We start from the raw sequence: 22,620 nt of genomic DNA, 5'->3' as shown, positions 1-22,620 counted from the left end.
AACTTTTTCTCTTGTCTTACCCATAGACGTAAACATTACAGTTGAACTGCGTTATTCTTCTTCTGTTTTCTATATTGTATGATTGTGCAATTTATGTGTGTGTCTTAAATTTGCGTACTTGTTATAACAGATTCTGCCTCCATGAGCCATGACCATTGTGGAATCTGCGGAGGTTAAAGAACCAGCGGAACACACGAAGAAGAAGAAGAAGATGATGATGATGATGATGTCATCTTAAGTAAAGGTTGGCAATGTAATAAATAATGTAATGAAGTAAATATTATAATTTAATGCAACATAATTATTAGTTTAGTTTTATGTTTGGTTGCAGAATAAAACTTAAGTAATATAATAATTTTTATTTTAATATTTAATATATTTATAATGATAATAATAGGAGGATGGCAATGTTATTTTAAATTAAGTTTGAAATGGGACTGACATCTACCTGCTCAAATCTAAAGTCAATATTAATAAAAAGTTTATGAGCTCATGCCATACCAAAACTATCTTGAGGACTGCAGGGGAGGGGTGAGAATTATTCGATTCAAATTTAATTTGAATCGCTTTAATTTAGTATTTCGTTTGGTTTTTAATATAATTCAGTTTGGTTCGATTATATATTATAAAAATTTAGATTATTTATGTTCGGTTTAGTTTTAAAGAGAAAAAAAATAGGTTAAACTGAACTGAACCAAATAAATTTATTGATTTTTGAATTGATTTATTTTTATGGGGAATTTATGAATTATATGTAATTATATATATAAATTATTTAATTTTATTGATTAATTGTTATTAGGTTCAAACCCAAGTCAAAATCAAACCAAATAACTTAAAAATCAAGTCTAAATTAAAAAATAATAATAAAAAATCAAAACCGATCGGTTTGAACCGAATCAAACTAAAATAAAACAGTTTGGTTCGATTCTATTTTCATCCATTTCAGTTCGGTTCGATTTTTAAAATATATAATTTAGTTTTCATGATTTAATTCGGTTAAATTTGATTCGATTTAGTTTGAACTGAATGCTCATGGAGGCAATCTCAGTCTACCTCATTGAATTGAATTAGATCAAAACCAGTAATTTAGCTCAATGATATGGTGACTTTAAACTAGACTAAAACTAGCCGATCTAATCTGATTAAGTTTTTTTGTCAAAGTTAGATTTTTATTTTTATTTTTTTTCTTGTAAAAAGTTCAGTCATTAAATTTGGTCAAACCGAACAAAATCAAAATCAAAAGTCTTTGATGTCAGGTCCCAATCCTCTTAAACCAATAAATCAGAATCACTGGTTAAAACGAACTAGCGATGATATCTGTGACAATGAAAAAAATGAAGTAATTATAATTACATGAATTTTTTTTATGATGATTATTATAATAATCAAAGTATAATTACATGAATTGAAGTAATTATTATTCCATTTGATTGTTTATCATGACATGTTTAGCTTTTATTTTTATATTTAATTTATTTTTTTAGGGGTATAGCAATGGTTAAATTTCCATTTGACTTTACTTGCGAAGCTAAGCATGAGCACAATTTGAATTTAAACTGAAATTGGAATTGTACTGGTGATTTCGATCCAAATCGCTGAAGACTTTATATTGGAAAGAATGATTTCCTGGTTTAGATATCAGTTCTAGTTTCTATTTCGATTTATATTTTATTCATTCAATTTGATCATATTCAAATTGATTTGATCAAATTCACGATTAAAATTTTTAATTTTTTAATTATTTTTTAAAGTGAAAAATCTAATTTTTATATGAAATTGAACCAAGCGGACCAAAATTATCCAAGCCTTATCAAGTTGAAACTGTGATTGAGAAAAAAAAATATTTTTTAAATATATTAACTGAAAACTATTAAAAATTAATTTAAAAATTAAATTACATACATTTTTTTAAATTATAAAAATATTAAAATAGCAAATTAACCTTTTTCGAACTGATAATTTCAACATCTAAAATACTGTTTTTCTTCAGAACATTTTCTTTTCCTAATCCTCGGTGAAGCTTGAAATGGTAAACATTAAAATGACAGTAGCCTATGACGGTTGTGTAAATGGATCAAAGATTACGTAGCTTTGGAGATCTTCCATGAACTTAATCCACCACGAACCATAGAAAGAATTTTGGCACAGCATTTGCAGTACATTTCCTAAATGGATATAGATAAATGCAACAAACATTACATTCACTGCAGAATATATGGTTCAGCTAAAAAAATTAATAACTGTAATGCACTCAAGATTATATTACACTTTTGACTACCTCCTGTTTCAGTTCAACAAAAGCAAAACAATCTAAGTTCCCTTGCAGGCCAAAGAAGCAGAAAAGAAAGAGCAGCAGATACTGTCAAACTTTCAGATAATTTTCTTCTCCTTTTTCTGTAGTTTCATCACTGGCCTTCAATAATTACTGTACAACCAAAACAGAACCATGCTAATAGCTAAGACCTGCCACAAACACTATCCTTGAACTCTTTCAACAGAGGATAACAGTACCAACACTATACATCCTAAAACCGCCGCCTCACACGCCTGGCGTTGGGATTCACTGATTCTGCTGCAGCCCCATCTGCGGCTCCTAGATCGAGCCCATATATGCTGCTACCACTCCTCTTCCGACTTGATAGCAGACTTGAGTTCTCATCTCCTGATGCAAATGTCTTTAGCATCTCACACAACAGTGAAGGGCAACTCTCTTCCAAGTGTCGAAAACCTTCTGACTGCATTACCGCTGCAAAAAATGAAGAAGGTATAACATTAGTATCAACTTCTCAGCAAGCAAAATGTAGAAAATAAGAAGGAAAGCATACATGAGGAAATTTTAAATTTTGCTATTTCAGGCATTTAAATAAAAATAAACGAGCAGATTCATTCCTAGTCTATAACTATGAGAACTTACGGCTGGAAAGATAAAAAAGTTCCACAAGATAGCATCTTGAATGCAAAAATCATCCCAAGGATATGCTACAACTGGCATAATTTTGGTTCAAGGACATTAATAATTTGACTTCCAAAAGCCCATAAACAAAGCACAATGAAATTCCTCTGAAATATCAAAGGTCAAACATTTCCATGGACTTAGAAATTAAAAGAAAATGAACAACTGGTCCAGTTGCCATCAATCATATTCTTTGCCCATTCAAGGTTCAAGCATATAATGGAACTCCTAATACATATCCACCCACAAATGGAATTCCATGATCTTCGCAACTCTCATTGTCAATGTTCTCCCCTCCTTCCTGTCTGTTTTTGCCAGGATATATATGGCTGATTTGAATACTCATTGAGAAAAGGCACCAATTTTCACTTGTGTGGGTTTGTGTCAGTAATATTTCATCTTTTGCATTTGAATTATGCTACAAAGACAAAGCCAAGACAACCCAGCCTCCATACGTCCATACAAATGTACACCTATATATGAAATGTTTGATATTATATAGAATTTTAGAATCCATCCCATATCCTTCCCCTTAAATGAAAATTAGTGTCCCCCAAGGAGACCAAATGAAAGGAGTCACAATCTCATTAACAGAGACACAAATGCAAACCCACATGGGAAAAACAGTTAAAAAAGAATCTAAAGAAGAGGAAATTGACATGGAAAGAAAAAAAAAAATCCCTATAAAGACTAGATTTAAAGCTTTAATAGAACTGACTAGATTTCATATGAAGGCCTTGCAATGATTCACCTTTGTCGAAATGCAAGCATGATGCAAACCAAACTTGTTCGCATCTCAAGAAGTAAGCCATATCAGACATTTATAAAAAATTTTTGGCATCTTTAATATGCAGGTGTTAAAAAAAAAAAACTTCAATAATTACTTCTGCAGATTAAGCAAGGCAAAACATCGAGATTGACACAACCTGACATCTGCAATGCTCAGTACCTACGAACAACACGCACCTCCCAAGTTTGCTGGATTTGCAGCAAATTTCAAACAGATGACCTTGAGTTGCAAACACTGATGCTGCTCAGCCAATGCAAGTGTTGTTGCCACTGTATCAGCACTCAGTTCCTCACACAACTTTGATTCACATAACAATTTCAATCGATCTAAGTTGTAAAGGTCAGCAGCAGCCAATAGATGCTGCACCATGTTGGTGGACGTGCACATAGATGTTGTGCCAGTAATCTCATGTACATCAGGAAGTTTGTCTGTGTATATAAACAATAGCATTGCCTGGAAAGAGAAATAAAGAACCCATTCAAGTTATTAAACAATATTGAGATTGATCAAAAGTCTAGGAAAAAAAGATATTTGCAGAGAACTTCAACCATAATAATATGGGTAAAGCACTGAATTAGAAATATTTCCACGGTGTATTGTGTACGCAAAAACATAAACCCTATCGTAAGTCCAACTGTCCAAGGTGAAAAAGGTGATAGATAACAATGGTGAATATATGTGAGAATAACAAGAAAATTACCTTGAAGATTGAGGGATCCATGTCCTTCACAACTACTTTATCTAGGTTGGGATCCCCAACAAGTCCAAAAAACTGAGCTCTGAAAACAGGGGAACGAGCAGCAAGTATCAACTTATGAGCTTTAAATGTTTCATCCCCAACCTGGAAAACAATGTCGCAACCAACTTCAGATTCTAAGAGTTCCCTAAGGCCCTGACCCATGTCTGAAGGTGGAACAGGAATGGAATACTGTTTTGGTCCTTCAAGACGAGTGCTGACAACTCCAACTGTGCAGTTCATAACTAGACAATCATCCTTTATATAGTCGGAATTTTCTAAAGTTGTCCTCCTAAAGAAACGCTTGTAGCCCCTGCAACACAATGAGCAGCAAAGTACTATGAGTGAAGACATCAAGATGTTGTCCAATAGATCCCTCATCCACACCCTAACAACAACCACACCAACACACACACACACACACACACACACGCACGCATAAAGCACCTGCACAAACTGAAAAAACTAAAAGGACTTCAACTTGCAACAATTTAAAAGATCCAAACGCAATAACAAACTTCCATGAGACAGTTAAGAACATTTACTGCAAACAAAAAATCAAACTCCATAAAACAATATTATCTGACCACATATATAAATATTATTACTAATTTACTACTAAATACACCATGGAGTGATGGAGTGGACCAACTTAAATTAGCATCACACAATATCAACTAGTTAGCAGTGTAACCTATAACGCAGACACAGGAATCCCAGGAAATATAATTTTGATGTAATGGCTTGCAGATGCAATACACTGACAGCACATAAATGCATAGTTGCATACACCACTTTATTATTCTAAAATTCAATACCAAGAAGATGGTTGGATTACCAGATATGCCCCTAAAAGATAAAGGAGTGATTAACAAGAATATCTCATTGTTTGAGAGTAAGGATATAAATGGCACAAGAAAAATACAATTGTAAAAATTTAGCAGCAACAAAGGCTGCCGCATTGCTAAACATAGTTGCATTTCAACATACAGTTGCAACAAAAAAGTAAAATTTTAGAGATAAATCATACATGTATCTGTAAGTGGAAGTATACGTGAGAGTACAAATTACAAAAGACTACAATTTTAGGATAAATCATATTAGTTATGGTACAATTCCTTTATAATACCACCCTTATTCATTTATCGAATATAATTGTGTCTGAACTTTCCATGGAGTGGAAAATAAATCTCCATGAAGATAGAATCCCAAGTTCCTGGTCTATGTTAAAATAAAATAAACCAGAGACATTATTTTGTTGTTTCTAATTTATATACAAATTCAAATTAAAACTTCCTGCTGAACAATAACTTATCAATACACCCATTAGCCATAATGTTAGTAACATTAGAATATGAGATCAAATTGCCCCGCTATAGTGAAAACTGAAGAGCTTAAGTCTTCCATAATTCCATCATATCCAAAAAAGCACAAACCGCAAAAATAATACCAGCATTTTTTTTTTCATGGTAAATAGCTCTACCAATGCAATTCAGAATATCTTTCCAACAAAATTCAGTCCCTAAACCATATATTAAACCGTTAATATAACAAACAATCAACCAAACGCACTACATTCAGCAAGTGGATGGGAACTCCTGCTATAACTCAGAATCCAAACAAATAAAGAGTAATTAAAGGAAACACATATACTGATGGTCAATGGCAACTCAGAAAAACCACAGACATATAATGATCGTTGACGGGAGTTATCTGAACAGAAAAACCATCACATGCCGCTATGTGATGCAACTATTCTTCTAAATCATCGATGTGCCAAATTCACACCCTGAAACCTCATCCTCCCCTCAAACCATACCACATCCTTAACCCAGTTATTCTCGTAAAAACACTAAACCCCCAAATGTATAAAATCAAACGGGATTATAAATAATTTTTTTAAAGAAATTAAAACTTTACCACATGCTCCCTCTATACTTCAGCGTGTACGGCCCGCTCTCCAACGCACGATCGAAGTGGCTATGTACTTTGTGCTTCCCATTCCCACTCTGATCCACCAACGTCAACTCGAACAAAGCCCTGACATCCGTTCCCTCGCTCGCGAGGGCTATAAACACCGAAACATACATGGAACTGTCCTCGGGGTTTTTCCCATCCGGATAGAAGTAAATCGCCCAATCGTAACCTCCCACCGAGAAAATATCACTCGATATGCACTTCCCAGCACCCATACCTTTCGCCAATGAATATCCCTTTATCGTGAACTGGTGTGACCCATTGACCGTCTCGTTTATTGACCTGGAACACGACTCCTTATCAAAATCCGCCTTGAAATCGCTCATGCTTTCATCGAACTCCACAGTTCTTCGCAAAAGCAATGACAACCCTTCCCCTCTATCAGCCTAAATTACAGAATCCCTTAAACAATCCTTCAACTAATAGGGCTAATGATGATCAGGCAAGCCCTGGAATGCCTATGCGCGTAATACGAACCACGATACTACATATACCCCTCTGGGGTATAAGGATCAATTCCACTGAATCGTATAAAATCCGAGAAAATTCCTCGGATCCTAGGGTTGTATAAGCAAAAGCAAACCCTAGAACCAAATTAAAGGCAAAATTGGGTAATATACGGCTGGAAGAGAATGAATTGAAAAGAAATCGGTGACCTAACTGTACAAACAGGAGTAGTGTAAGATCGGGAATTGGCCAGAGAAAAGTGATAAAGAGACCAAAGGGGGTTTAGAAACAAAGGTTTTTATGTTTTTTTTCCCGTGGTTGTGAAGAACGCTTACAGGTGGCACACAGAGAGACGTAAAAGTTCAGGAAAATGGTTGATTTTACAGGAGAGTGGTGGGTTTGGTTGGGGTCTTATTCTGAAGAAATTTTGTGTAAGGGAATGGGAATGGAGGCCGAGGAGGCATAATCCACCTGGGAAACGAGTTCGTAAAAAATATGTAATATTCTTTTTTGCTTTCTTAAATTTTAAGGCTTAAAAAAAAAAGTTTTAGGTCGTAGAATCAAATAATTTAGTTTTGAGATTTAGTATAATTTATATAATTTAATTTTTTAATTGATTGTTAATTATTAGGAAAAAAATAATTAAAATATCTTTAATATTCACTTTATATAAATTTTATAAATAAAATAATTTTTTAATTTAAATTATTTTATTTATAATATAAACTTCAGTGCCAAATTATTTGAGTTAGAAAATATATAAAATTAATAGTATTTTAGTTATTTTTTATAATTATAAATTTTATTAAATATTAAAAATTAAATTAATTAATTTTAAAAATATAGAAATTAAATCATAAGTTTTATTAAATTTTAAAAATTAAATTATAGTTAATCTTAATTTAATAGTCTAGTCTTAATTTAGTAGTTAAATAAATATTATTCTCTTAATAACATCAAATTTGAATCGCAAAACCTCAATTAAAAAGAATTATAAGTTTAATAATTCTAATTTACAAGTCGTTCAGAAAAAATAGAATAAAATAAAATTTTATAAAGTAAAATTTTTTAAAGTAAGATTTTTCTTATTTTTAAATTTTTATAATGTTTTAGTATTTGAGAGAAAGGGGATTTTTGGGATTTTTTTAAAAGCATTGAGAAGATTAAAAAAATATATATTATTAACATACCAATTTGATAAATTAAAAAAATAGAGATAAAACCTCTAAAAATCATATTTTAAAAAAACTTTTACCCTACCAAATACAAGTTTAAAGTTTTTAAATATTGAAAAATCTTACATTACTTTAAAAGATCCTCTTCCTAAATAAAGGGTTACTGTTATATTAAATTATAAGTTTTTTAATATATATTGAATAGAAATAAATTAATAAATAAATTACAAGCAATAATAATTAAATTTTAATTTTAGAATAATTATAGTCATTAATTTGAAACACAAAGTCACTAGTTGGTTTTTTTGGAATATAATTGACTTCAAAAATTGAATAAAGTGAGAATTTTTAAATTTAATCTCCTATATTAAATGTTGTACCTTTCAATTAAATTAAAATTTTTAATTATTAATGGGAAAGATAACTCTCAATTACTTATGTTTATCTTATCTAATAGATAAGAGAATATAATGCTTATTTTCCATTATGCTTGTATTATTTTAAGTAAGGTAAAGCATGAATGATTTATCAAATGTTAATAAAAAAATTAATTATTATTTATCGTCCGTAGGGATACTCACAATTGGAGTAAATGAAACCATTGAAAAATTTTATAATATAAGTTATTAAAAAAATTTTTATTTATTCTATTCAATCGATTTTTTAAAATTTTAATTAATAATTAAAATTTAATTTATGGTATGTAATTTAAACTTGAAGTTTATTTTTTAAATTTAGAGTTGTCCCCCAATTTTTAAAATTATTATACTTTCATCATTTATCTTCAATTTATTATCATAAAATCCCTCAATTTTGAAATTTTTTATATTTTATTCTCTCAATTTTAAAAATTATATACTTTCATCCTATCTTCAGTTTATTATCATAAGATATCTTAATTTTAGAATTTATTATACTTCAATCATTTATACCATAAATCTTCATATCTCTAACTAACCTCATGTATAACAGTGTCATAGTGTAAAATAAAAAGAAATTAAAAAAAATCACTTATGAAATTCATATTATCATCTCTCCTCACTCTCTTTCTCCCCTCATGCTCTCTCTTATTACTCTCCATCTTTTTCCTCTATCTCGATAAAAACAAAAACTAATAAGAAATAAGTATTTCTCTATTGAATTAGATATATTGTTAGCAACAATTTTGAAAGGCAATAGAAAAACATGTTGGAGAGTTAATGTAACGCCCCAAATTTTTAAATTTATTATTTTGTGAGTAATATTAATATTTTAATTTTATTTAAATTTTAGGAAATTATTTGAAATTTTTCGGATTTTAGAAATCGGGTTTGATTTTCCAAAAATATAAAACTTTGATGATTTTTAAAAATTAATTTAAAGACCACGTGGCAAAACTAAAAATATATTTGGAGTCTATGAATTTTTCTGAGTTTTTTAAAATTTTTTCGAAATTTTTGGGCATCGTTTTCGGTTCCAAGGCAGAGTAAAAATTTAAAATTTTGTATCCTGAATCAGACCGATCAAATCGAACAAGACCGGATCGAACAGATCGAATCAGATCGGCCTTTCTTTTCTTCTTCTTCCCTTCCCCGCCCGTCCCGACCTCTCGCCCTCTCTCTCCCGTTTTCTCTCTCCTCCCTCCTCCCCAGGCCGCGCCGCCGCCACCCAGCCCTCCCCACCTCACCAGCGCCACCCCAGTGCCTCCACATGGCTGGCCGACGTCCCAGGCAGCAAAAAAAACGCGTGCGAACTCCTCTCCTACGCGCGCGCAACGCCTCACCTTCCTGACTGAAATTCGGCCGATCCGGCCATCGATTGAGCCGGGTCTTGTGTCAAACACCATCTACACCTCGAGAGCTTTCCATAGACACCAAGAACACCAAAATCCATCGAGTGATTTGCCCAATTTTTATCCGGAAATTTTTAGCCCATTTCAATTTTTGGGCTAGATTTCTCACAAATCGTGAACCCCACGAGAAAACCGAGAGTACCAGAGCGATCCACTCGTCGAGAGTTTCGCGGCAATATAAATTTCAAAATTTTTGTACACCGTTTTTCAATGGGTCCCATGAAACTTTGTAGTGTTTTTCCGAGCATTAAATGAGCTTTGAAAATTTCGTAAAAATTATATACTAACTCCCGTGTTGTGGGCTTCGTGTAGGTACCTTTAATTCGCGGAAATTCGACGGTTGCCCGGATCTGTGAATTTCTGGCCAGACAGACTGGCTACCGAAAAAGTCTTGGAAGTGGATCGATATTTTGACTACCCCACCGTTGTCAAACATCCCAAGCGTGTCCCCGTAGTCAGAATCGGCATAGGTAAATCCGAACATTACTATTTCGTAATTTTTTAGTGCTTGAATAGGATTAAAAATCCATAAAATATTCGTGGTAGTTCAGAAAATTATGATTCTTTTTACATTAGTGTAGTAATATTGCTAAGGACTGCGGGGCAAAATTTTAGAATTTTTAGAGCTTATTTGAGTAGTTTTTGCAAAAATGGTCAATTACAAAGACTAAACTATAATTTTATATATTGTGATTGATGACTGTTTGGATGGGTTTAGGAGGGGGTGTGTGATGTGATTGAGTTGTAGGTGTATGGTTTGTGAATATAGAAGTGTGTTTTAAGCCCTTTTGCAGGTTAGGGAGGTCCTAGATATAGGGGAGGCTCTGCCGGATTTTCGACACGACTTAGGACGTATTTGGTCTTTTCTTAGTTTGTATCGAGTCAATTGTATTAAATAATTATAATAAAATTTGTCAGGTGAGCCGGGACAGCCTTCCTCCTCTGCCCAGCCGTCACAGTGACTTCGATTGAGTCTGTGAGTAAAACATTAATTTTAATTGTAATTTCGATATTATTATATGTTCAAGCATGCCCATGCATCACTTATATATATATATATCTATGTAGTTAAACTCTAGGCACATTTTATGTTGCATTCACAACTGTTAAAGTGCCATGGATGTTGTTGTGGTAATTTGGAGCAGTGTGCGTGCGTTGGCGTGCGTGTGATGTGGTGTTAGCTATGGATAGGACGGCTAGACACGGCTTGATATCTTCGCTGGGACCCGGTCCTTCGAGGTAGACACGACTTGAGTTCTTCGCTGGGACCCCGATTTGGTTTATTAAGCGAAAGTCCGGCTTGAGTTCTTCGCTGGCATAGGTTGGATTAAAGAGAGTTGTATAGGAGATCAGCTCCCATATATTTATGATTTGATATTACTGGGTGTGTGAGTGCTCTAAATTACCTTTTTGCTGTTATAATGTGAAAATATTGCCGATATTGCATTTCACTCTACAGGGTGCATTAGCTTTAGATAGTTATAGAGATTATGGTTAAAATTAATATTTTACTCTCTGAGTTGAATGCTCACTCCTGTTCATTATTTTTCCAGCTACAGGAGGATTATTGTTGTGGTTAACATGCTTTTCTTATTCGCAGGTCATTTATTTATGTTTGTGTAATTCTGTTAACTCATAGAATTTCCGCATGTATTAGAAATATTCATTGATTTGGGTCTGTAATATAATTACCATGTTGGATCTGTAAACTTATTATTATATGCATGTTTGTTAGACTGGATGAGGGAGCTGAGCTCCCATTTATTTTTATGTTGTTATGAGTATGTGGAGGGTGAGCTGAGCTCCCCAAATGATTATATATATTATGTTTACAAGTTGGGTGAGTTAAAAACTCCCCGTTGAAAGGTCCACTTTATGGCCGGACTCTGTCCGGTTGAATTCTTGAAATTTGGGCCCAAATGGGCCTTAGAGTTGGATTGATGAATAGTTAGGCTTACTATGGGTCTCGGGGGCTTTAGGTTGGCCCAAGTCCTAGTGCCGGTCCGGCTCATAGGTTAGGTCATGACAGTTAACAAACATATAAGGATTTTTTTTTTACTTATAATCGACTGTAGAAGAAATCTTAAAAAAATATTTTTGGGATTTTTTCTTTTCGATTTGAAAAGAGAGGGAGTCGAAAGTTATTTACTTTTTGTTTTAAATGATATAGAGGATAGAGAGGGAGAGTGATAAGAGAGAGCGCAAGGAGAACTAGAGAGAGAAAGCATAAGGGAACAAAAAGAGTGACGAGAGAAGGTGATATGAATTTTATATGTAGTATTTTGTTTTTTTTTCAATTTCTTTTTTATTTTGCACTATGACATTGCCACGTATAAGGTTGGTTGAAGATGCAAGGGATTTTTGGTGTGAAGGGCTAAAATATAATCAATTTCAAAATTGAAGGATTATATGGTAATAAACTAAAGATGAGAATAGAAGTGTAACAATTTCATAAATTAAGAGACTGAAGTGTAATAAATTATAGAATTAAAGTTTTTTATACAAATTAAAATAGAAGACAAAAGTATAATAATTTCAAATTTTGAAGGCTGGTAACCCTTCCCCTCTTTTAATTTGCAAGATCACTCAATTACTAATTAAACTAATTATTTTTTAAATATGCGTTGCATATATTATTGTATTCATTATGTGTATCATAATTTAATATTATTATATATAATTTTGTATACGATACACTATTATTATTATTATTATTATTATTATTATTATTATTATATAATTTTTTTATTTTTTATGGCATGTATTTTGCATGTGCACTTATTATTTTTAGATTAAGTAAATGAAAATAAAAGTGTATCAATAAAAATAAGAAATTATTTTGATGAAATTTATTATGAAAAATTTTATTATTATAATTTAATTTTATAATTGTAAGAGTTTTATAAATAAATAAATTTAACTTTTTGTTATTTTATTGGTTCATATATTTATGTATTAAATTTCTTCAATAATGAAATGTATAAGTTTTTTTTAGACTAATTAGCTTTTAGTATTATATAATTTTTTATAAAACATATATAATTTGCATGAAAAATCTAAACTTTTTTCAATACTATTTAAGAGCTTATACATATAATAGTAAAATAAATTTAATTTAGTATAATTTTATATAATGTTAAATTCTTATTTATTTTCAATTAAAAAAATAAAAAATCAATGCTAATAGAATAAAAAAAAATACCAACGTTAATATATTATTATTTTTAATTAAAATGATTATACTAAAAAAATATATATATAATTATTCAATTTACAATAAAACACTTTGTGAAACTAACTTATAACTTATTTTTAAATTAAAAATTTTAAATTATTTTTTAAAAAATAAACATCAAATTTCAACAAATAAAGTTGTTAATCCAAATAAATAAAAATTATATTAAATAATATAATACTTGTATTCATATAAAAATTAGACTATTTTTAAGTCAAAATATCAATTTAAGTTTATATTTAAATATAAATTTATTTAATTAAAATAAAAATTTTATATTCAGAATATAATTCTTAATTTTTTTTATACGTATTTATTATAACTTTATGTTAGAATAAGATTATAATATTAAAAAATTAAAAAAAAATATTATTTTTTTATATGTACACACATTAACATTTTTAAAATTTTTAATAATATATCATTTTAAAATTAAAAAAATCATTATGATAAATTTTAATCATTCTATTAATTATATTAATTTTATAATTAAACTCAAGCCAAACATATTATATTCATTATTAATTTTTTAAATAATATATTTATCTATTTAATTTTTTTCTCATATATATAATTTATTTTATATACTTTGTATGTAATTATATATTATTTAAAATTTTATATTTATATAATTTTATCATATATTATATACTAATTAAATATTTTTTTATAAACCAACGAATGTGAATTTTTTTTATAATATTTTTCCATTGTTTTATATATATAAAAGCTCATCAATAAATGTAGTTATATTTACATAGGATTTATAAATTTAACTTTAATTAAAAATAACTTATATTAAAGCAATAATTAAGAATTTTAGAAATATATCAATAATTAAAAAAAATAAATTTATTTTATATAAATTTTTTTTGAAATAAACTTATAAGAAATTAAATTAATAGAAAACTTCAAAAATATTAATAAAAAAATTCATATTTTGAGATTGGCAAAAATTAATTTATTTTCTTTTTTATATTTGTAAATTCAAATATAATTATATTAAAATATTTTCACATAAATACTTATAAGATAAAGATATAAATATATTATGATTCATTAAAAAGTGATTTATATAAATAAAATACATTTTTATTTTTGTGAATGATATAAATCATGATGATATTTTTATAAAATTTTATTTTAAATTATATTAAGATAAAAATTTAATTATGTACAATTTAAATGTAAGTAGGACTAAGAATTTTAAATTTATATAAATTCTAAAATTATATAGATAATTAAATTTTAAATCTTAAAAATTTTAAATTTATATAAATTATAAAATGAAACTAAATAATTAAAAATATAATTGTGAATAATATAAATAATAAAGGACAATTTGACCAATGCTAATGTTTCCCTCTTCCCTTCACATAACTTTTTTTTTTTTAAACGTATATTGCACATTTTCTGTACTTGTTATATATACTCATAATTTAATATTTTTATATATAATATTATTATAACAATATATTAATTATTATTATTAGTATAATAATATAATATTTTCCATTTTTTCACATGTATATTATATGTGCACTTTTTTTTTTAAATTAAGTTAATGAAAAACAAAGTATATCAATAAAAATAAAAAATTATAGAAGTGAAGTTTATTTTTAAAATTTTATTGTTATAACCTAATTTTATAATTGTTTGTGTTTATAAATATATAAATTTAAATATTTGTTATTTTATTGATTTATGTATTTTCATGTTAAATATTTTTAATATAAAGTGTTGAGTTTATAAAGACAAATTAGTTTTTAATATTTTATAATTTTTACAAAACATATATAGTTATCGAGAAAATTTAAACTTTTTCTAATATTATTTAAGAGTTTATACATATAATAGTAAAATAAATTTAATTTGATATATTTTTATATCATATTGATCTTTTTTTTTATTATTAGTTATTTTTAATTTGATTTTTTTTTATTTTTTTGATAAAATTAATTATGTACCTCCATATCAATGAGTATCAATATTGTTAATTTTTATTTAACATATAATTTAATAATTTCATATTTTCTCGTGATATAGGAAAAAGCTTCAAAAATAAGATTGACAAATATACTTATTAATAAATTTTCTATAAATAATAAATTAATAACTATAATTTTCCTTTTATATAAAAATAAAAAATAAAAAATATCGACGTTAATATATTATTATTTTTAACTGAAATAATTATAACAAACTTATAGATAATTATTCGATTAGCAGTAAAACTTTTTATCAAATTAACATATAATATATTTTTAAATTTTTTATAATTATTTTTCTAAAAGTAAATGTCAAATTTCTATTAAAAAAATTATTAAATTCAAATAAATAAAAAATCTATTAAATAATATAATATTTATATTCATAGGATAATTGTATTCTTTTTTAAAAAAAATATCACTTTACTTTTATATTTTAGAGTATGATTCTTAATTTTTTTTTTATAAATATTCACTATTTATTAAGTTAGGATTCTTAAAAAATAAAAATTATTATTTTTTTATGTTACACATATTAGCATTTTTAAACTTTCAATAATGTACTATTTTAAAAATAAAAAAATTATTATTATAAATTCTAATCATTCTATTAATTATATTAATGTTATAATTAATTTCAAGCTTGTTTTTAATTTTTTTTAAATAACATATATTTATTTATTGTATTTTTTTATATACATAATTTATTTTATACGCTTTGTATGATAATTACATATTATTTAAAAATTTTATATTTATATAATTTTATTATATATTGCATATTAATTTTTAATAAATTAATGAATATATATATATATAGATACACACACATAACCTCATATATCACTTTTAATTAGAACAAAATTTATAAGACACTAAATTAAAAGAAATTTTAAAAAATTTAATAAAAGAATTTATACATTTGACCGATAAAAATTAATATCTTTTTTTTTTGTTTTTTTACTTAAATTTGAATACAATTGTATTCAAATATTTTTTCATACATAATTATAAAATAGAGATAAAAATTTATTATAATTTATGAAAAAAAGTGATTCACATAAATTAATTATCTTTTTATTTTTATAAATAATATAAATGATGAAGTTATTTTTATAAAATTTTATTTTAAATTATATTATATTAAAAATTTAATTAAGTAAAATTTAAATGCAAATAGAATTAAAAATTTTATATTTATATAAACTCTAAAATTATATAATTAATTAAATTTTAAATTTTAAATAAAATTAAATTAAATAATAAAAAAATATAACTATAAATACTATAAGATAATTTAAAAATAAGTCAATATTCCTTCTACCTTCATACTTTTACGTATTATATAGATTTAAGTTTTTGCTCTTTCTAATTATATAAAATATCAAAACTTTCATATTTTATAATATTTTAAAAGTAAAAATATATAAAAAAAAATTAGTTTATTATATATATAGCCCTTCTCAACTTCCAACTCCACCCTTCCCTTTATACATTACCAGTCACCAGAACACCGACGTAACGAACCAACAGCTCATCCTCAATCCAAAACGTCACTGGCTAAAACTGCAGCCTACCCACTCCACAAGATGGCCTTAATGCCCAATTAACCATCTTTAATCTCCCCATAATCCTCCATTAACAACCCATAAGATAAAACCCCAATCCGAGATCTCTGCTTGGATGCTAGCTTATCTTCTGCAACCATGAAAGCTCTCACCAATGTGGATCTCTTCAAAACCCCTCTGGTTCTCAAGATCACGGCCTTCATTTTAATCTTCATCACATTCTTCTACTTGGGTAGGCACTGGTCTTCCAATGGCTACCAGCAACTCATCTTCTTTTCTTCAGCCCCGCAAAAATCCGTCGCTGTTTCGCCTAACTTCAATAAGTCCTTTAATATCACTGCTCTCATCGCCCAAACTCAATCCCAAACCTCTCCACTTCAACCGCCACCGATGACGACAGATCAGTCTTCGCTGTTTGATATGAATCGGACGTTTGGGATTCTTGACAGTGATGGGAGAATGAGGAATGAGTTTGAGGTTGGGGAGTTCGATCCGGAGGTTCTGGAGAATTGGGGGAATGAGACTGGAGTTGAGAGTGGTGAGAAAGATGTTAGTATCAGGGTTAAGAGATTTGAGCTTTGCCCGGAGAGTATGAGAGAGTATATTCCGTGTTTGGATAATGTGGAGGCGATTAAGAGGTTGAATTCGACGGAGAGAGGTGAAAAGTATGAACGGCATTGCCCGGAGGAAGGGAAAGGATTGAATTGTTTGGTCCCGCAGCCGAAAGGCTACCGACAGCCAATTCCGTGGCCGAGGAGTCGAGATGAGGTATTGGTAATTTATGGTTATCTTTTTCCCTTTTGAATTGTATATTTGATGCAGAGAAATGGAGGCAAAAGAACTATGAAAATGAAAATGCTAAGGTATCGGTGATTTATGGTTATAATGCTAAGGTATTGGTGATTTATGGTTATCTTTTTCCATTTTGTTATATTTGTTGCAGAGAAATGGAGGGAAAGAAAAGAACGATGAAAGTTGTTTTTGGTGGTTTTAATCAAATAAAAGTAGCTGTCTTAGGTTCTACTGAATGGATTTTCAAAGCAAACTCCGTTTGTGTTATGCAAAGGCATTGAACTTCTGTTGACAATGTAGAATTTGGTGATTGTGGTGATCATTATATATCTGGTTGAGGAGGAGAAAAACAAAACATTATTGTTATTGCATATCCACCCTCCTTTTCTGCTGTGGTTTATATAAATTTGTTACTTAGCAATTGTCATGATATTGTCATTAGATGTGTGGAATTTGGTGTGTTTAAACATGTGTTAGAGGGTCTTTGATTTAGCAGTGCTGTTGGAGACTAGTGATAGGTTTTTATCCTTCAAACAGCTAGGTCAAACAATTTGGTACCAAATTAATATGGGCAGCTATTATCTGATTCTAAAATCTTCATTTTAGAGCTTTTTCCCTAATAGTTGTTTTTACTTTATTTTTTTATTTGGACTAAGATATCCCTATTAAAACCCATTAGTCAAAAAATAATTTTTCAAATTAATTTTTATATAATCAAATTAATTGTAGTCAATTAAAAATATTAGTTTTTTATCTTGGAATTGAAATAACTATGATATTTGTATTTATAGGAAAAAAAAATTTGTTTAATACAACCATATATATATACATAGTTAAAGACTTAAAGTTACAAGTAATTTTCTTAATTATATTTTTATTTTTTTTAAGGAAAATAATATAAGATATTTTAAAATATATTTAAAAATAAACTACACCCTTAAAGGTAACATATCAACAGCAACAATTTTTTGCCAAACCACCAGCTACCTGGAACACCACCAATCAGGCTCTTACTTTGTTGCATTTGCTGATTGAATTATTAGACAATCCTGTTAGGTTTCTTTTGAACATTTCATTTCATGTTGGTATTTTCATAAATTGAACACTTAGCTTTTTTTTTTTTTTTTTTTTTTGTGTAATTTCTCTTAATATGACATGCTACTTCATTACAGGTATGGTATAGCAATGTTCCTCACACTCGTTTAGTTGAAGATAAAGGAGGTCAAAACTGGATTTCTAAAGTGAAAGACAAGTTTAAGTTTCCTGGTGGTGGTACCCAGTTCATACATGGGGCAGATCAATATTTGGATCAGATTAATAAGGTTTAATATTTTTGTTTTACAGAGGAAACATATAATTGGGCCTATGCATCCTGTCTAATACATGTTCAATGTGTCATAATTTGTACGTGTAGATGGTCCCTGATATTGCATTTGGTAGTCATACTCGGGTTGTTCTGGATGTTGGATGTGGTGTGGGAAGTTTTGGTGCCTATTTGCTATCAAGGAATGTATTAACTATGTCAATAGCTCCCAAGGATGTTCATGAGAACCAAATTCAGTTTGCTCTTGAGCGCGGTGTACCTGCAATGATTGCAGCATTTGCTACTCACCGTTTGTTATTTCCAAGTCAAGCCTTTGAAGTAATACATTGTTCAAGATGTAGAATCAATTGGACTCGTGATGGTATGTTCATTCTGTTTGTCACCTAGTTTCAATATCAAATGAAGTATAGAGCTACAGAATTGAGCATTATATTGCATCTTTGGAATTGGCACATGCTTCCATGATTATTAGTCTTTTCCCTCACCTTTTTGTTTCCCTTCCCCAATATCTCTTGTAAAGTTGTGTGGCTAGTGTATGCTTGCTTGAAAATAAGCAACTAACTCATTTCCTTCTACCTTGTATCTTTTTAATCTTGATTTGCATATCTTCTGATTTCGAGTTTTCCTCTAATACATTCTGATGAAGATGGAATCCTGCTCCTTGAGGTCAATAGGATGCTTCGGGCAGGAGGATACTTTGCTTGGGCAGCACAGCCAGTTTATAAGCATGAGCAAATTCTAGAGGAACAGTGGGAAGGTATGAATTCAATTTCTCAATAAGCAATTTTTAAATGAACTAGCTTCTTCATATGACTATTGCTAGTCATCCTTAAATGGTCCATGCATACACACAAAAGCAGAGATTACTTACGTTTGCATTTGTATATTTTTCAGAGATGCTTAACCTTACCACTCGTCTTTGCTGGACACTTGTTAAGAAGGAGGGATATATTGCAATATGGAAGAAACCCTTCAACAACAGCTGCTACCTAAGCCGTGAAGCAGGAATAAAGCCTCCTTTGTGTGATCCAAACGATGACCCTGACAATGTTTGGTAAATCAATTGTCCCGCCTAAATTTTTCTGTTGGCAGCTGTAGTATCTGTGTACTAATGGTCTCAGTTTTCCTTGCTGTAAAAACATTTATTACATAGATATGCTTATTAGGCATAAAACTAGAGGTAAAACTGAATTTTGAGTAGGCACAGTTGACATCTGACTAAAAAGTAAACGTGGAAAGGAAAAATAAGATCAAGAGAACACATCCATTTCAGAAACCTCAATTTTTTTCACAAAATACATTAAAAATCATGCCAATTGAGAGAAAAGTGAATGTAAGATAATGAACATTTGCATGGCACGTCTTGAGTTTATTCTAATTTTAATTAGGTAGACTAACAAACCTAACCATTTCTTTCAACACCTTGGTTTTTCTGTAGAGAGAATTTGTTTGAAAGAATTAGGATAGTTTATTGGATGATAATTATACAATGCTGTGAAGGACATTGTTTTTGCCCTCACCTAAACATAAGAACTTTAGTCCATACTTTTGGGCATTCCTTTTCCTTGTTAATGTTCCAGGCATACTTGCCATGGATCATATCTGTAAATTTTTATTTGCTGTCTTTTTAAATTATTTATATGTGAGAAAAGTCTTAAAAAATGCTCCCATCTCTCTTGGGCCAGCTGGGGAACAGTCAACTGTTATATGCAGTGACAAAATTAATGCCCATATAACTTCCCTGCAACTGAAGTTATATGCAGTGACGAAATTAATACAAAAATAACTTCCCTGCACCTTGAAGTTCACTTGGCTAATTCTTCTTGTGGGTTGCACATTTTTGTTAGGTATGTTGATCTGAAGGCATGCATTACTCGAATTCCTGAAGATGGATATGGAGCAAATGTCGCCAAATGGCCTGACCGTTTGCACACCGCACCTGATAGGCTCCAGAGCATACAAATGGATGCTGACATGTCCAGAAAAGAGCTATTCAAGGCGGAATCAAAATACTGGTCTGAAATAATAGCCAGCTATGTACGTGCTTGGCATTGGAAGAAGTTCAAATTAAGAAACGTATTGGATATGAGAGCCAGCTTTGGAGGGTTTGTTCATCTCATCTTGAGTTTTTTCATCATAATGTTTCTTAAATTTCTGAAATCTTGTGGTTTATTTATTGATTTGGCAGATTTGCAGCTGCACTAATTGACCAAGGATTTGATTGCTGGGTTCTGAATGTGGTTCCTGTTAGTGGGCCCAATACCTTGCCTGTTATATATGATCGTGGACTTCTAGGAGTGATGCATGATTGGTAATATGTTACTGCTAGGATTCACTATTGGGGGTATATAATGATTATTTTCACAAGATGCTTGATATCAAAAAATAATGAACTGATGTTCCTGTGACCATTTCTTCTGCATACCCCCTTTTTTTTTTTATCACTGATAATGGGGATAATATTATGCTTTATCCAAATTGGCCTACTAGTTTCTTCACGGTTCATCTGTTGCTTTAAAATGTTTTAATGGGTTTCAATTCTATATGATGTTATCAGGTGTGAACCATTTGATACGTACCCAAGAACCTATGATTTATTGCATGCAGCTGGGCTCTTCTCTATTGAAAGGAAAAGGTATGCTTTAGTCTTTGCTCAGTTAGTGACTGCTAGCAAATCGTGTAATTACATTTATAAGGTCAAGGTGACTCTTCTTACCTGGATATTTCTTTTCCATTAGATGTAATATCTCTACCATCATGCTTGAGATGGATCGCATACTCAGACCTGGTGGTCGGGCATACATTCGTGACTCCCTCAATGTCATGGATGAACTTCAAGAGACAGCAAAGGCCATGGGTTGGCATGTCGCATTGCATGATACATCTGAGGGTCCACATGCAAGTTATAGGATCTTGATCTGTGACAAACAACTATTGCATCGTTGAGCAATTGGCATACCAAAATTGACTTGTTCTCTTAAAGGTAACTGTAAAGATCACACCAACAAGACTTAATAGCATCCCATTAACGTAAATGTTGAAAAGACAACAGTCGAAAGAGTTTATTGCAGATGGAAGAAATGTTTCATTCTATAGCAAGTATGCCGTTGGATGATTAAAATTCTTTAACGTCCCATCCTTTCATTTTGGTGCCTTATGTTGGATGTGGTTGCTGATATGGCCAAATCTGGGCAGCTGAGAGATGGTGCATAAAAGAGAGAACTATGCTAGAGCTTTGTAAAGTGTAAAACAGGATCTCATAGTTTTAAAGTAAAGGCATTTGTATTATTTATTCTTATATCGGATTGACACGAAAAAAATATATATATTCTTTCAATATACACATTTGCCTTTTGTCTTTTTCAAATGATAGGAATTAGATTTCATTTCATAAACCATTACAAGACCATTAGGACTTACCATGGCCGGTGGTAGCCCATCCCTTTAATTTTCTTCATGCTTTCTTATAAATAAATGTTTTCCTCCTATATTAATAGTTTTTGGGCTGGGTTTAGATAGGTCTCCTCTAGATCTACTGTTTTTCTTCCTCATTTGATCCATTAATTCCTCTAATTTCAGCTATCAAACAAACAGCACGTAAAATAAAATGCATGGATTTTCAACAACCAAACAATAGAACCAGCAATTCTAAAAATGCAAAAATCTAACAATTTTAATAATCAAACAGCATATAACTCCACAGTTTTAACAATCAAACAAAACTCAGTGATGTGATCGACCTCTGGCCAGAAGATAGTGATGACCGACGAGGCGACTGATAGCGTCAACGAGGCATGGAGG

At 30.0% G+C, this 22,620-nt stretch overlaps 2 protein-coding genes across 4 annotated transcripts; one reads left to right on the top strand and one right to left on the bottom strand.

Annotated features, from left to right (window-relative positions):
- Positions 1 to 2,153: 2,153 nt before the first annotated feature.
- LOC110652433 (BTB/POZ and MATH domain-containing protein 3) lies at positions 2,154 to 7,417 on the bottom strand. Of its 3 annotated transcripts, none has more exons than XM_021808022.2 (4): positions 6,403 to 7,411; positions 4,447 to 4,795; positions 3,923 to 4,199; positions 2,154 to 2,749 (listed from the first exon to the last, which is right to left on the bottom strand). In XM_021808022.2, exons 1-4 carry the CDS (start codon positions 6,783 to 6,785, stop codon positions 2,529 to 2,531), a joined length of 1,230 nt encoding a protein of 409 aa, XP_021663714.2. In that variant the 5' UTR covers positions 6,786 to 7,411; the 3' UTR covers positions 2,154 to 2,528. The 3 variants fall into 3 exon arrangements, with proteins under 3 accessions (XP_021663714.2, XP_021663716.2, XP_021663717.2); XM_021808024.2 differs by having other exon boundaries at positions 2,604 to 2,749; positions 3,883 to 4,199; positions 6,403 to 7,417; XM_021808025.2 differs by having other exon boundaries at positions 2,604 to 2,749; positions 3,906 to 4,199; positions 6,403 to 7,417.
- A 9,204-nt stretch (positions 7,418 to 16,621) lies between these two features.
- Positions 16,622 to 22,160, top strand: LOC110643222 (probable methyltransferase PMT11). Its single transcript, XM_021795515.2, has 9 exons — positions 16,622 to 17,471; positions 18,668 to 18,817; positions 18,910 to 19,180; positions 19,466 to 19,576; positions 19,714 to 19,873; positions 20,667 to 20,924; positions 21,008 to 21,130; positions 21,377 to 21,454; positions 21,558 to 22,160. Exons 1-9 carry the CDS (start codon positions 16,842 to 16,844, stop codon positions 21,763 to 21,765), a joined length of 1,989 nt encoding a protein of 662 aa, XP_021651207.2. The 5' UTR covers positions 16,622 to 16,841; the 3' UTR covers positions 21,766 to 22,160.
- The last annotated feature ends 460 nt before the right edge of the window (positions 22,161 to 22,620 follow it).

Source organism: Hevea brasiliensis, chromosome 14 (genome assembly GCF_030052815.1).
Source record: "Hevea brasiliensis isolate MT/VB/25A 57/8 chromosome 14, ASM3005281v1, whole genome shotgun sequence".
Lineage (NCBI taxonomy): Eukaryota > Viridiplantae > Streptophyta > Magnoliopsida > Malpighiales > Euphorbiaceae > Hevea > Hevea brasiliensis.
Note: the sequence above shows the minus strand (reverse complement) of the source record. Positions and strands in the feature narration are given on the sequence as shown.

What these genes read in the sequence shown, in the direction of transcription:
- LOC110652433 (XM_021808022.2), bottom strand. Translation starts at nt 6,785, where the DNA reads ATGAGCGATTTCAAGGCGGATTTTGATAAGGAGTCGTGTTCCAGGTCA. An exon ending in TGGATCCCTCAATCTTCAAG is followed by an intron (nt 4,200 to 4,446) that starts GTAATTTTCTTG and finishes TTCTCTTTCCAG; the next exon opens with GCAATGCTATTGTTTATATA. An exon ending in AAATCCAGCAAACTTGGGAG is followed by an intron (nt 2,750 to 3,922) that starts GTGCGTGTTGTT and finishes CATTTTTTGCAG; the next exon opens with CGGTAATGCAGTCAGAAGGT.
- LOC110643222 (XM_021795515.2), top strand. Translation starts at nt 16,842, where the DNA reads ATGAAAGCTCTCACCAATGTGGATCTCTTCAAAACCCCTCTGGTTCTC. An exon ending in TCTAGAGGAACAGTGGGAAG is followed by an intron (nt 19,577 to 19,713) that starts GTATGAATTCAA and finishes TATATTTTTCAG; the next exon opens with AGATGCTTAACCTTACCACT. An exon ending in ATGAGAGCCAGCTTTGGAGG is followed by an intron (nt 20,925 to 21,007) that starts GTTTGTTCATCT and finishes TTGATTTGGCAG; the next exon opens with ATTTGCAGCTGCACTAATTG.